Genomic DNA, 15607 nt, shown 5'->3' on the forward strand with positions numbered 1-15607 from the left:
GAAAAAAAAATTATTTATAATAATGTAAAATTGAAAGCGTAATACAATTATTTTTTTAAATGTTATTAATGTTAATGATATATATATTAATATCATTTAAAATATTAATTAATTGAACATTACTTTGTATAATTTTGGTGTATTTATATTTTACAACTTCGCTGTTGCATATTGTATAGTGAGTATTAACTATTTTTTACATTAATATATAGAAAATAAATTCAAAATTAATATGTTTTTAATTCGCATGCGAGAAACAATTTGATATCATGTGGCAGCTGTAATTTTACTTCTTTTTCGACCACTTTGCTATTATTCAATCAAATATATGTATATTTCACGACTTAGTGACGGTTAACTTATATATAATTGCAATCATCGTGGATAATTAGACTAATTACCATGACTAATTAAATACGGTCATTGTTATTCTCGATCGAATTGGAGCGGAATATTAATTATTACGGCGAAAGTTTCATTTATCTGTTTCACTACAATTTTTCTTTCTTCGTCTTCTTTTATTCAACTTCATAACATCGTTATTATTGGGTAGCACTCTATGAAATATACGTGTAAAACAACTCTTAACATTTTTACGCTCAAACCAATATCTCGATTTTTCGTATGACATTTTGCGAAAACCTGACAGCATATCTATTACCGGGCAATTATATGAATATGAAAAAATTAATTAATATTATTAATAATTGAAACTCTTTCAATTTTGAATGAATACGGTTAAAATTATAGAAAAATATAATAATTATAATGGAATAGACCACCGCGTTTCGGAAATCACAATTATTCATATGTCATATCTCACTCTTAGCTTATAATGTAGTATTTTATAAAAAACAATTCCTATAATATTTTAATTAACATAAATAAAAATATTATACATTACAAAATAAACTTAAAATAAAAAAAAACGCAGAATAATAAATAACGTTTGAACTTAAATGGCATACAGTGAATAATATATTTGGAAATAAAATATGATTGAAAGGCAAATATTCAAAAAAATTTCGGACGCGGAAGAAATTACAAAATAATGATTTATGGAAGACACTATTACAAACTTTGTAATTAATTAAAGATTATATTTTTATACTCACCGACATGAAGAATCGGCTTAGTCGCCATCTCGTGGAGCAACTGGTCCACATATTTTGAATTCTTAGAATATAACTCCGATCTTGAGATCTGTAGATGAAACTTCTCCAAGGTTGTGCCATTTTTTCTGCGATAAAAAAATATTTATGTCTAGATTTAACATATTGTTAGCATAAAAAATATGTTATACGTGTATCATATATAAAAATTAATTTGTGATTTTTTTGCAATTATACATATAATGCTTCTTAATATTCATAATTTCTTAGAAAATCTCTTTTATAACTTTATTTTAAAAAAATGTAGATTTGATTCTTATTTATAGAGAATGATTTTAAAAAGAAATAAGCTTTTCCACTCTCGACGATTTATTATCGATCGCATCCATTTTAACAGTGAATTGGCAATAACATTTCGTTGTGAAAAAAGGTTGAATGCCAATTGATGCAGGTATCAATTCTAAAAAAACGTTCATGGCGTTGTAAATATTCTCGGCAAATATTTCTGCGCGAACGAGGACAAACGATAAAAATGCAATTCCCGTTGCCATTTTTTCTCGATGTGACAAGATAAAAGAAAAAGATAAGAAATGGCAAAGTAAAGTGTCTAGATAATATTATGAGTGCATAAATATAAATCTGATTGCTTTGTATCACCATAATTTGCAAAGTCAGTGCTTTCAAGAGCTTCTAGTATCAGAAAATATAAAACATTTTCGAAAGACAAGGAAAAATATTCCTTTTTTTTAATTGTCTTAAATTTTTGAGGAAATTGGAAGAGAAAAAAAATATTTCTTACATTTTAATTTTAATATAGTGTCACAAAATTGTAGATATTATCATTCACAAATAGGATTATCATTTGTGTGTGCACACACGCACATACAATATGAACATACATTTATATAATATGTATGATAATGCTATTTACACACATATATGTATATAAGGTACTCGTGTTTTAAACCGTTAAACTTAAAATTTAAATTAATGTCGCGTTAAACAAAAAAAAAAATTTTCTTCTAGAGATATCCTCGTAAATGCTTTGTATTATGGAGATATTAATATTTAATCAAGCGAATGAAATATAAAATACTTTAAAACTGAAATAAAAGTAAAATAACAATTTTTTAAATTTTATGTATCAATCTTATGACAATTTTTTAAATTTTATGTATCAATCTTATGACAATTTTTTAAATTTTATGTATCAATCTTACTATCACGCAAACACAAATTCAAACACAAATATAAGATTGTTACAGTCAAGTAAAAGTGTGCGCTATTAGTATTTGAGTAAGCCAACATTTTTAACATTTAAAAAGATTAAAAATTTTTATTAATTATTGGACAAATAAAATTACATAAAAATTATACTACTTTCTTATTTTACTATTACTCATTATTTTTAAGATAGTTTATTTAATTACATGTTTAGATGTCAATATAAGATCTAAAATAAAGCGCTTGTGCATGCTCCAGAAAAAATTTGTTTTTTATTTTAACCAAAATTCAAGTTTTAAGTTTGGTAGTTTAAGCCGAGAGATTATATATATTATACATATTTTTATATATGTATATATATATATATGTGTGTGTAAACAGAGTTAACATGAATGAATAAAAAAATTAGATATCATCGATATATTATTTGATACTTTATTTATGATTGTGTTTGGCCAAGATGAGACATTCTACGAGAATAATCATCAGAATTTTATGACACGATATTGAACTCTTACAGGATGGCAAAGAGAGATCGAAGAGACGATCGTGAAAACATAATTCGTAGACGTCATTTGGCCATTTCAAAATGCATGGAATGGCGTTCACGACGACGATGGCCTCCGACCTTCGTTTTATATCTTAAGGGTGAGGAGGCCCTTATCCGATATGAGAGGATATCGTTTTGGTTATCTTCCTATATATATGCGTGACATGCGCTTTCCCATCATGATGTTGTTTGTATTTTTAAATATATATGCAAATCAATGGAAAAGATATCAATATGTATATGTAAAAAATTCATCTAATAATATAATTAAAAAATAATATAATAACATGTATAATAAAGCAAAATATAAAAAGTATAATTAACTTTATTTTATATACGACAGTATCAGATTCAAATTGATTAATTTACTGCCAGCACATTGGCAGTCTTTTATTAAAATTCATCTCATGGCCTTTTCGTTGCCATCCTCCTACTCCCAATCCTATTTTCACCTCCAACCTAAAATCTGAACACTTGTCGATATCCAGTTACGACGTGTTTCCAATAAAAATCCACCACTTTCGCTAAATAAATCATCATATCGTCGAGTTGCTGAAACTTTCAGCTACATTCCAATTTTTCGATTTTTCCATCGAATGTACTGGAAAATGCGCAAGTAGATTTATAATTGAAATAATATATTTTTATTTTTATTTTGACACAATTAGATTAATATGTACATTAATTTTATTTTGATAATGATTTCGATTTATTTCATTATTTTTATAATATATCAATCTATTTTACATTTAATTACTTTATTTTTAATCAAATTAATGTAAAATCGAATTAATGTTAATTAAATAAATTTGTTTTATTATTTTTTAAAAATTAACTTTGTTTCAATTTTTATATATATTTATACAATTACTTTCTTCTGCAATATAATTCAAAAAAACGTTTAGATCTAGATGATGGCCTAAGGATAAAGGAGAGATATACATATATTCTACTACGGGGTAGTTAGTATGCCACAAGGATTCTGCTATGATGCTCCTTCATCTTTCTTAAAGACGAAAAGTTGATGTGATACTTCTAGACCTGTATTTTTCATCGTTGCGAAAAAAAAAGAGAGAGAGAGAGAGAAATATTTAAGTTTATTATTAAAAATTCGACCAATTATTATTTTTTTATCTCTAATCAACGAATTATCAAATTCGAAGCTTCAAAAGTTTTCGAAGTCACTGACAAACGTGATAGCTGATTAAGGATTTCATGATTAGAGTATTCTCTCTCTTTCGGGATATCGTCTACGTCGACAACGACATCGTCGCAACGTCGTTCTGTCTCTCGGGCTACAAACCAAATCTCTAGATTGAGTTCCCGGCGAACACACGTGCGAGCGAAACTAATCCGCGACTTCTTCCTCCCCTCTGCCTCTTCTCATTCTGCCATCCTATTCCTTTCCCGATGTCGATGTCGGGAACTCCGTCGAGACTAAGTCTTAAGTCTGGTTCTCATGTATAACGCGTAGCGATCCCGAAATTAGCCCAGAAACGAGAGGTGTCTACTGATAGTATTATTGGATTCGCGGATACATACTTAGATCTTTCTCTCTCAGCTTCCAGTCTTCCTAAATCCAATTTCTGGATTTTTAGTCTTTCCCCTCTTCCACTATTTCAAAGTGATATAAAAAAAGAGAACCATAACTAAATAATTAAATAATGATGACAAAATAGCTAATCTCCATCTACTCTTCACTTCTGCGTTCGAGATGAGCGTCAGAACTGGAAATGCAATTAGAGGCGGAAATGCGAACGATGAGGTATGCAAAAATATATATAAGCGGCAAACCAAATTAATGCGAATCGCGTGTGGACAAGACGTAATCAGTCGCAGCATGTATATATGAAAGGCTGACCTAAGCCTTCGTTATTGCACATGTATACGCCCGTGAAATTGCATTAGCGATCGCGTACATATTGAGAACGAAAGCGAGCGAGATTGTACATGGTATCCCCCGAATGTAATTCGTTAATATAAATACGAATCAATCATTTAACTATTTTTTAGCTTGAATTAATTAATAATAATAATAAATATTATAAATTAATATAATTATAAGTTACATATCATAAAATAATATAATTTATAAAAAGCGGGTTATTCTCTCTCTCTCTCTCTCTTTCTACAAGAAAAGTTTTATTTCATATATTATAATAAAGTATAAAATAATACTGATAAAATTGTAATCATAGTGAGACGCTCTCGAAATTCTACAATGCAATATATTTTTTTTTTATCCGAATAATGCAATTTTATCTAGTTTTTTAGAATATAATGTGGTTCACGTCGAGAGATTTTCAAGCGATGTCCGTTCGTTCGCTACCGCAATGCATAATGCATACGATGCACTTTCTCACGTGATCTCGTAACGGAGGAAGGAAAGATCACCCCGCAACGCCATCGGAGAGAATATCAATCCCGTAAAAGGATATCAATAGCGAATCGCGGATTCAGAGATGTCACTTCCTCGATTCGCGGATTCTATCTTCGATGTACCGAGCGCTTCGAAATATCTCGATGTCCCTCAATTTGCATCGCCAAAATAGAAAAATTTATGTTAAAGTATATATAAGCTCTATTAAGCGACAATACATTTTTTTTATATTAGCGCTCCAGACACACACACACACACACACATACACACACATATACATATACCCGTATAACGCAATTGTGATAAAGTATTTAGTCAACCACTATTAACGTTGACCGACTTTACCAGCCATTTTAATTATCCTGACTTACCATAACTTACATCATTATAAATGGCTCATATCACACTACGGTAGAATTGCGCTATTGATAAACCGTAGAATATTTTTCATTACAGCGTTATAAATACATACATGAATAATAATAACAATAATAACAATGCAGTATGTAATATGATATAATAGAGAGAAATATACTAAACTAAGAAAAAAGTGCTAATTGTAAGAAAAAATACTAAAAGAAATTTCATGAATTATTTAAAATAAATAAACATTATGTATAAAATCTGAACTTGAAAAATAAGCAATCAAAATGACATAACAATTGTGTTAACATTACCAACGTTAGCACAAAAGACTTAATAGGTTGACATAATTGAATTAATAATAACAACAACACAAAGAGTCGTTTTATATCTTTATAAAAATCATATTTGGATGCCATTGTAACGGGATTATAAACTTGAAAATGAATAAAAGCGCAGTTTCTTTCCGTGCAATTGCAGATGCAAATATACACATGCACCTTAGGCACCATACAACACACACACCTTTATACAAAACAAACATGCGAATTGTTAATGACGAAAATACAATATACAAACGTGAAAGGCAAACTTGCTATTCCCAAAGAAATAATTTATCTACTATAGCTTGGTCGCGCGAGAGCAAGTGAATTCAGATGACAGGAGAAAAAGTGTTATTGTAAAATATATTTAAATTATAAATATGTGTGTGTCTTGATGTCCAGATAATATTTTTTTTATTTGTGTTTTTAGTTGTTTTTTATTTGTACGAATATATTAAGAATAGGTAATTGAGTATGTGTTTGTTTATGCACGCCGTGTCGTAGAAACAATTCGTAATAAAATTAAACATTTAGGAAAAGTTATATCGACGTGAGAAAAATCAATATTAGTACATAAAATCAAACAATTTTTAATCTACAAAGCTGACAACATGTTTTTAATTTCCAAGCTTTTTTATTTTTAAGTCTCCTATATTTGATGGAAATAAAAGTATTAAAATAACTTTTTCTTCTGAGAGAAAACATAAAAGAGATTATTGAATGTTTTTAATTATACATACGTTTATACATATGTGTGTGTGTTTTGTTTCCTCAAAAATTATTTATAAATTTTTGATGTAAAACAAAAATATATTTATATATAAAACAATCTAATGTCTCACATTATCATGTCTAAACTATCGAAAGTTTAATTATTCGAATTGCTTGAATTTTTTGATATTTTGGATAAAAAGCATCGCAGCCATCATTGAAATAAGTTTTGCTTGTAATATCGACTATGTCACAACACAAAGTGTTGCAAAAGAAATGATGGCATGGGTTTCCCTAAGGATTACGGCGTATAAACGTTGTCATGTACACAAGCATAGCTCGCGCTATCAGAGGGTACATGAGACCGTGACCTCGTCGCCGAGGGAATAAGTCATTGTTTTGAGGAAACAATAACGCGACGTCGTCATCGTTGCTCTATTTTATTTAATTGAATTTTTATCACAAAGCAGATTTTTGCAGAAAAAAATATTAAAAACTAGTCATTATGCCTTTGTTTTAAATTCATTTCAATATTGGTGAAATCTTTTAATACAGTGGCATTAATATATAATTTATTACAGTGGCATTAATATATAATTTATTACAGTGGCATTAATATACAATAGCAATTTAAATTAAATTGATTATATGTGTATATTAATATTGACATATTGTCAAATAAGCAAGCTTGTATGAGAAGACAGTTATTTTCAACTTATCAAAGATGATATAACATGCTTTCAGTCAAGAAACAAAATTTTTCAGAAGAATCTTATCGAATTTTTGCGCGCGTGTAAATAATGAATACGTGCCATCGAGTAATAAAAGGATGAAAAGTAAAAAAGTAATTATAAACATATACACACAAACATACACATACACACACACACACGTGTATAATATATATTGCGATAGAAAAATTGCTTTTTATAACTCATTTTCTTTCTCTCTCACTTTCTATCTATCATATAAAGACTATATAATTATGAAGAATTATAATAAATTAAGTCTCTCTTAATTATATCTGTTATATATATTTAATAGTTTACATTCAGGGTAATATTTTGCCTAAATTTGTAATTAAAAATATAATTTTCATATAAATTTAAAATAAAAAATTAGAAATGCATATATTTATTTGTTTTTATAAATAAATTAATTATAACATAACTATATGCTATAGTAACACCTTGAACTTCTGTCCGTGGATTTTTTCATCTATAAGAAACTTGGATTTTAATCGACAACTGTGCGATTTCTCTCTTCTAAAGATTTTCGACAAGTAAAGTATACAAGTTGTACTAAACCCATATCAGAAAAGATTATATAATTCTTATTTTTTAACACTGACAAAAAGTAATATTTCTTTAATTATTTTCTCGTGCGTGTCATCATGTATTGGAAAGATAAAAATATTAAAAGTATATTTTTTATAAAAGCGTAAAAATGATAATTCAATCCGCGATTTCAAAATAAATAGATACAAGAAAGATTATTAATAGCGGACCTGAGAATTTTTTTCGGAAAAATTTTCTCGATGTCTCATTGGTCTGATCGGATATAAAAACTCCGATCCCCGAACGTCGTGGCGCTGCTACGAGACGACGCGCCATAAACAAGCGAAGATAGAAATTATAGATGAGTTGGCGGGGTAAACAGGCGGCACAGCACGAGAGCCGAGAAAATGGCTTTTCCCCGGGAGAGAAATGCGTCTCCGCATTTTCCAGAGCGGAACGACCTGGTGCACGGACCCTCTTCCCTCATCTTTTCGCCTCTCTCTTTTCTTTTGCCCCTTTCAATGTTCATCTAATTTTCTTATTATTTTGACATTTACTATATATATATATATATGTACTATATATAATAATATATATATATGAAGGGGGAAAAATCTAAAAACATAAAAATTTAAAAAAATAGATATTTTATATTAAAAATATTAACATTTTCTTGTATATTAAATAATTATATATAACTGAATTATATTATCACAACTTTAAAATTAGAATTCGGAAATTCAGGTAAAAATGATACAACAAAAAAATTTAATTAAATTTCTCAAATTTAAAATTTATATCTCTTTTGTACTTCTTTATATTTTGAGCTATAGTCTCTCAATATTAGTTAAAGTAAAACCAATTTCCCATGTTTCTCTTTGCTTCAATCTTGATCGTGTATGACAATTTGGACAGGCAAGCGGGTTCGAGAACACGCAGTTCTGTTTGCCGGAAATTGACGAGAAAGAGAAGCTACTATTGACCTAATTTCGGTTCATTGTGTATAAACCGAAACTAACCGAGCGAGAATCCTGCGATCTATAGGTCTATAGATCCTACTGGCCGTCTGTAGATATATATAACCATGTAAGTAACCATTATATAAGAAAACATGGAGATCATCGAAACAATGGATCTATGTATCTACAAAGGACGGTACAGACAATTGCAGAATTATCAAACTCAAATTTTATCTATAGAGTTTGCAGTTAATTTATTATATAGTTGTGATAATATATAAAAATATACGATAAATTATAAAAAAAGCTAAATAATTCGAGCAAATAGTCCAAAATATTCAGCCTTGAAACTATCGATATATTCTTTGCTCATTATACATCTGTCGTTATTCTTATCTCTCTTATTTGATAAACCATGATAAGAGGTAGGTACAACACACGACATACTTATTTACGACATCCTCGGTCGAACATTTACTTTCAATAACGAGCGTGTCTGTTCTACTGTAGAATCTTAAATAATTAAAACATATTAAAATCGATGGAAAATTATAATATACTTTGTTATGCTATATACAAAGCTCATATATCTACATATAACAACAATAATGATATTAATATTTTCTCTTATTTAACTGAGACTTATATCGATTTATATATTTGGATATGGATATTTTATGTAAAAAGAGAATTATTATTAATAATGCTTATTGATTTTTATAACGCTTCTTTTTTTTTGTGTAAACGTGCAGTTTTGATCTATAGAAAATGATATATGTATTTACCTTATTGTCAGTTATAATGGAAAAAATACAAAATAGAATGTATTACACACGCACGCACGCACGCATGCACGCATGCATTTTATAATATCAGGCAAGGGTTAATTATCTATAATCAACCCAGCATCGTGAAAAGTTCGCAAAAGCCGTCAATGCGACCCAATAACCGACAAGATTTTTTTGCGATTTTTCCATCGTCGATTTCTATATTCTTGCGTGCGAATTTCAACTGTTCTTCTCTATCAATAAATTCATGCATCTGCGATTGGCTGGAATGGACTTTTGCAATTTCTCATAACCAATATTACGCAAAAAAATTATTATATATACATGATAAAATTCTTATATTTTCCGAAGTATAATATTTTGCCATATATTATTTTTAGATAAATAATTTCATTAAAGTAATAAAAAATAACAGATTAAATAAATTAATCAAAAATTTATTTGATTCTGTTGTTCTAAATTTGTTTTCATTATATGAATAAAGGAATTTGATGATCTATAATACAAAATCATTAGAGATTATTCATGCTTAAAAAGTGTTAATGTAAATATATTAATAATTTTCTAAATTTCAAAATCAGTTTTCTCAAAAATAAAGATTTATTAAAAACATTTTATTCTACATTTTTGACTTATATTTTTTTATATAAAATTATTATCTTTATCATCGATTATAGCACACACCAGTTATACGGAAGACATATTTAATAGATATATGTAAAATACATTATATAATGGAATAATATTTGAATTAAAAACGATTCTCAATTATTTCGGATAATATAAAGTACGTAAAATTATTGAGCGTGTGTTTCGAAAGATGAAGTCGTTTGTTCACTTGCAATTTTGTTTAATTAATCTTATTCCATCTTATTCCATTAATTAATATTATTCCATGAGATATCGACTAAATGTACATAACTGGTATTTCTAGTATGTTCAGTTTCGCGGATACGAATCCAGTTTATCCTTACATGTTGCAATTATATAACTGTATTTCTAATGCACGATTGACCAAATGTTATATATACATATATTTAACCGTAGAAAAATTGTGGGAAATGCGAAAAGCATAATTATTTTTTCTGCGTTTTATTTAATTCATTATAAAGAGAGAGAGAGAGAGAGAGAGAGAGAGAGAGAGAGAACGAGAGAGCAAGAAAAATCCTAAATATCTAATAAAAAATATTAGATCTTTTCGCTCTCTCTCTCTCTTTCTTTCTATGTATATATCTTGTTTGTATTGATTCAATACAAATTCTAATTGTAAAACTGTCATTGCAGTTATTCCTCATACAAATCTTATATACGATATACGTAAAATATGTTCCCTTTACGACTCAGTGATTTTATATTGGTTTCTTATTATTACCGTGCAAAATCGTGCGATAACAGTTAGTAGAACTCGGTGTAAAATTAAAATGTCGAGATTTTGCACATGATTTATTTACTCCTAATTTATATCTTCTTTTTTATATTAAAAATATTGGTATTAAAAATCTGTATTAAAATAAATATTCATATCTAAAAATTAGAATGGATGTAATATCGTGGCTATACTTACAGCTCTCTTTTATTTTACGACCGTAATGCTCGTTAGAAATGTGATCGATTAAGCGTATCACAAAATACATAGGACACGCAATATAGAAAGTCTTTTAATTTTCTTTTTTTTAATTATATAAAAAATTTATTTATACAATGCGCGTAATATATACATATAAATAATACGTATAATAATATACATTATACCGTATCTCGTGTGCGCGCTTCGCAAATTATTTAGGTATGTATATGTATGTATATACACATAACGTATACACACACGCGCACGCGCGCACACATATACGTATTACATAAATTTTAACTTTTTATTAGATTTATAATAAAAAATAATAAATTATACAATGCGCGTAATATATACATATAAATAATACGTATAATAATATACATTATACCGTATCTCGTGTGCGCGCTTCGCAAATTATTTAGGTATGTATATGTATGTATATACACATAACGTATACACACACGCGCACGCGCGCACACATATACGTATTACATAAATTTTAACTTTTTATTAGATTTATAATAAAAAATAATAAATTATACAATGCGCGTAATATATACATATAAATAATACGTATAATAATATACATTATACCGTATCTCGTGTGCGCGCTTCGCAAATTATTTAGGTATGTATATGTATGTATATACACATAACGTATACACACACGCGCACGCGCGCACACATATACGTATTACATAAATTTTAACTTTTTATTAGATTTATAATAAAAAATAATAAATTATACAATGCGCGTAATATATACATATAAATAATACGTATAATAATATACATTATACCGTATCTCGTGTGCGCGCTTCGCAAATTATTTAGGTATGTATATGTATGTATATACACATAACGTATACACACACGCGCACGCGCGCACACATATACGTATTACATAAATTTTAACTTTTTATTAGATTTATAATAAAAAATAATAAATTATACAATGCGCGTAATATATACATATAAATAATACGTATAATAATATACATTATACCGTATCTCGTGTGCGCGCTTCGCAAATTATTTAGGTATGTATATGTATGTATATACACATAACGTATACACACACGCGCACGCGCGCACACATATACGTATTACATAAATTTTAACTTTTTATTAGATTTATAATAAAAAATAATAAATTATACAATGCGCGTAATATATACATATAAATAATACGTATAATAATATACATTATACCGTATCTCGTGTGCGCGCTTCGCAAATTATTTAGGTATGTATATGTATGTATATACACATAACGTATACACACACGCGCACGCGCGCACACATATACGTATTACATAAATTTTAACTTTTTATTAGATTTATAATAAAAAATAATAAATTATACAATGCGCGTAATATATACATATAAATAATACGTATAATAATATACATTATACCGTATCTCGTGTGCGCGCTTCGCAAATTATTTAGGTATGTATATGTATGTATATACACATAACGTATACACACACGCGCACGCGCGCACACATATACGTATTACATAAATTTTAACTTTTTATTAGATTTATAATAAAAAATAATAAATTATACAATGCGCGTAATATATACATATAAATAATACGTATAATAATATACATTATACCGTATCTCGTGTGCGCGCTTCGCAAATTATTTAGGTATGTATATGTATGTATATACACATAACGTATACACACACGCGCACGCGCGCACACATATACGTATTACATAAATTTTAACTTTTTATTAGATTTATAATAAAAAATAATAAATTATACAATGCGCGTAATATATACATATAAATAATACGTATAATAATATACATTATACCGTATCTCGTGTGCGCGCTTCGCAAATTATTTAGGTATGTATATGTATGTATATACACATAACGTATACACACACGCGCACGCGCGCACACATATACGTATTACATAAATTTTAACTTTTTATTAGATTTATAATAAAAAATAATAAATTATACAATGCGCGTAATATATACATATAAATAATACGTATAATAATATACATTATACCGTATCTCGTGTGCGCGCTTCGCAAATTATTTAGGTATGTATATGTATGTATATACACATAACGTATACACACACGCGCACGCGCGCACACATATACGTATTACATAAATTTTAACTTTTTATTAGATTTATAATAAAAAATAATAAATTATACAATGCGCGTAATATATACATATAAATAATACGTATAATAATATACATTATACCGTATCTCGTGTGCGCGCTTCGCAAATTATTTAGGTATGTATATGTATGTATATACACATAACGTATACACACACGCGCACGCGCGCACACATATACGTATTACATAAATTTTAACTTTTTATTAGATTTATAATAAAAAATAATAAATTATACAATGCGCGTAATATATACATATAAATAATACGTATAATAATATACATTATACCGTATCTCGTGTGCGCGCTTCGCAAATTATTTAGGTATGTATATGTATGTATATACACATAACGTATACACACACGCGCACGCGCGCACACATATACGTATTACATAAATTTTAACTTTTTATTAGATTTATAATAAAAAATAATAAATTATACAATGCGCGTAATATATACATATAAATAATACGTATAATAATATACATTATACCGTATCTCGTGTGCGCGCTTCGCAAATTATTTAGGTATGTATATGTATGTATATACACATAACGTATACACACACGCGCACGCGCGCACACATATACGTATTACATAAATTTTAACTTTTTATTAGATTTATAATAAAAAATAATAAATTATACAATGCGCGTAATATATACATATAAATAATACGTATAATAATATACATTATACCGTATCTCGTGTGCGCGCTTCGCAAATTATTTAGGTATGTATATGTATGTATATACACATAACGTATACACACACGCGCACGCGCGCACACATATACGTATTACATAAATTTTAACTTTTTATTAGATTTATAATAAAAAATAATAAATTATACAATGCGCGTAATATATACATATAAATAATACGTATAATAATATACATTATACCGTATCTCGTGTGCGCGCTTCGCAAATTATTTAGGTATGTATATGTATGTATATACACATAACGTATACACACACGCGCACGCGCGCACACATATACGTATTACATAAATTTTAACTTTTTATTAGATTTATAATAAAAAATAATAAATTAATTAAAAAGTAATATAATTCCTTAATAACAATAAAAATAATAATCGCGTATATATATGATGTTAATATTTAATATACTACATCAATTATATATTACTACATTTAATTATATGTATGATTTTGTATGATTGATATTTAATTGCATTAATTTTATATTAATTTCAATTTGATTAATTTGTTATTTATATTAATTTTCTTTATTTATTCATATAATTTTTTTTATTATCTATATTAATTTAAATATTATTTCTACTCTTTTTTATCCTATATATATATTGATTTTATTACTTTATATTTATGCGTATTTATTTTTTCCTGGTTTTATGACGGTGATATAGCATGACATACATTGTAAATCATGTTACAGCGAGAAATGCTGCTTCATCAAGTTGAGGCATATTAACGATCGCGATTACAGTCTTTGTAATAATTAAATTTGCGAGTGAAACAAGTATGTGCGGAATAATCACAATGATGGAAATACGTCTACCTGTTGCATCATTACATTGTCGCAGAAAAATTTAACATTTAAATAACATTCAAAAATTTATTCATTTATTTATATCTTTCTGCCTTCTAATGATTTATAAGTAAGTACAACTATCTATTTAATAAATAGAAAGAAAATAAAAATTATAATAATACTTTAACAGAGAGAAAAACAGATATATCTATACAGAACTTTACCTCGAAATTTTAACGAATAACTTTTGTATTTTAATCAGGCGTAATTGTTTCCTAAACTAATATTAAGTCGATAAGATGACGGTGTATTATTCTCATTTTTTTGAATCAGTATTGTTTCCCTCAATCAAGATTGAGATTGCTTCCGATCCCACAGCGTCAATTCCCACTAGAGAGCGTGGGAAATTTTTTCTTTGCCAGTTGTTGGACGTTCTAAATTTTCGAGATAGCTTATCCGCTCTTTTCTTCTCAAATGTTTGGAACATTTTATCTCTTTTTTATTTCGTTTCTGTGTCTCTTTCTACGACAAAATAGCCTATTTAGAAGATTTCAAAGCCTTGAAAAGCAGTGGCACATTTTTTACAACGGTAAAGCACACAGATGAATCCAAAGGCGTCATTTTATCGTTTAACTAAAAACGCCTATGGCAAAAAGTTTATTTTTTGTTTC

The 15607-nt window shown here is 27.9% G+C and overlaps 1 protein-coding gene across 1 annotated transcript in view; it reads right to left on the bottom strand.

Moving 5' to 3' along the window:
* Window positions 1–15607, bottom strand: part of LOC115233096 — a 71981-nt gene that overhangs the window by 21281 nt on the left and 35093 nt on the right. The window contains exon 4 of the mRNA XM_029803337.1: window positions 1116–1240. Coding sequence (XP_029659197.1) covers window positions 1116–1240 — 125 coding nt within the window. The remainder of the gene's footprint in view (window positions 1–1115; window positions 1241–15607) is intronic.

This window comes from Formica exsecta, unplaced genomic scaffold, assembly GCF_003651465.1.
Source record: "Formica exsecta isolate Colony F162 unplaced genomic scaffold, ASM365146v1 scaffold160, whole genome shotgun sequence".
Lineage (NCBI taxonomy): Eukaryota > Metazoa > Arthropoda > Insecta > Hymenoptera > Formicidae > Formica > Formica exsecta.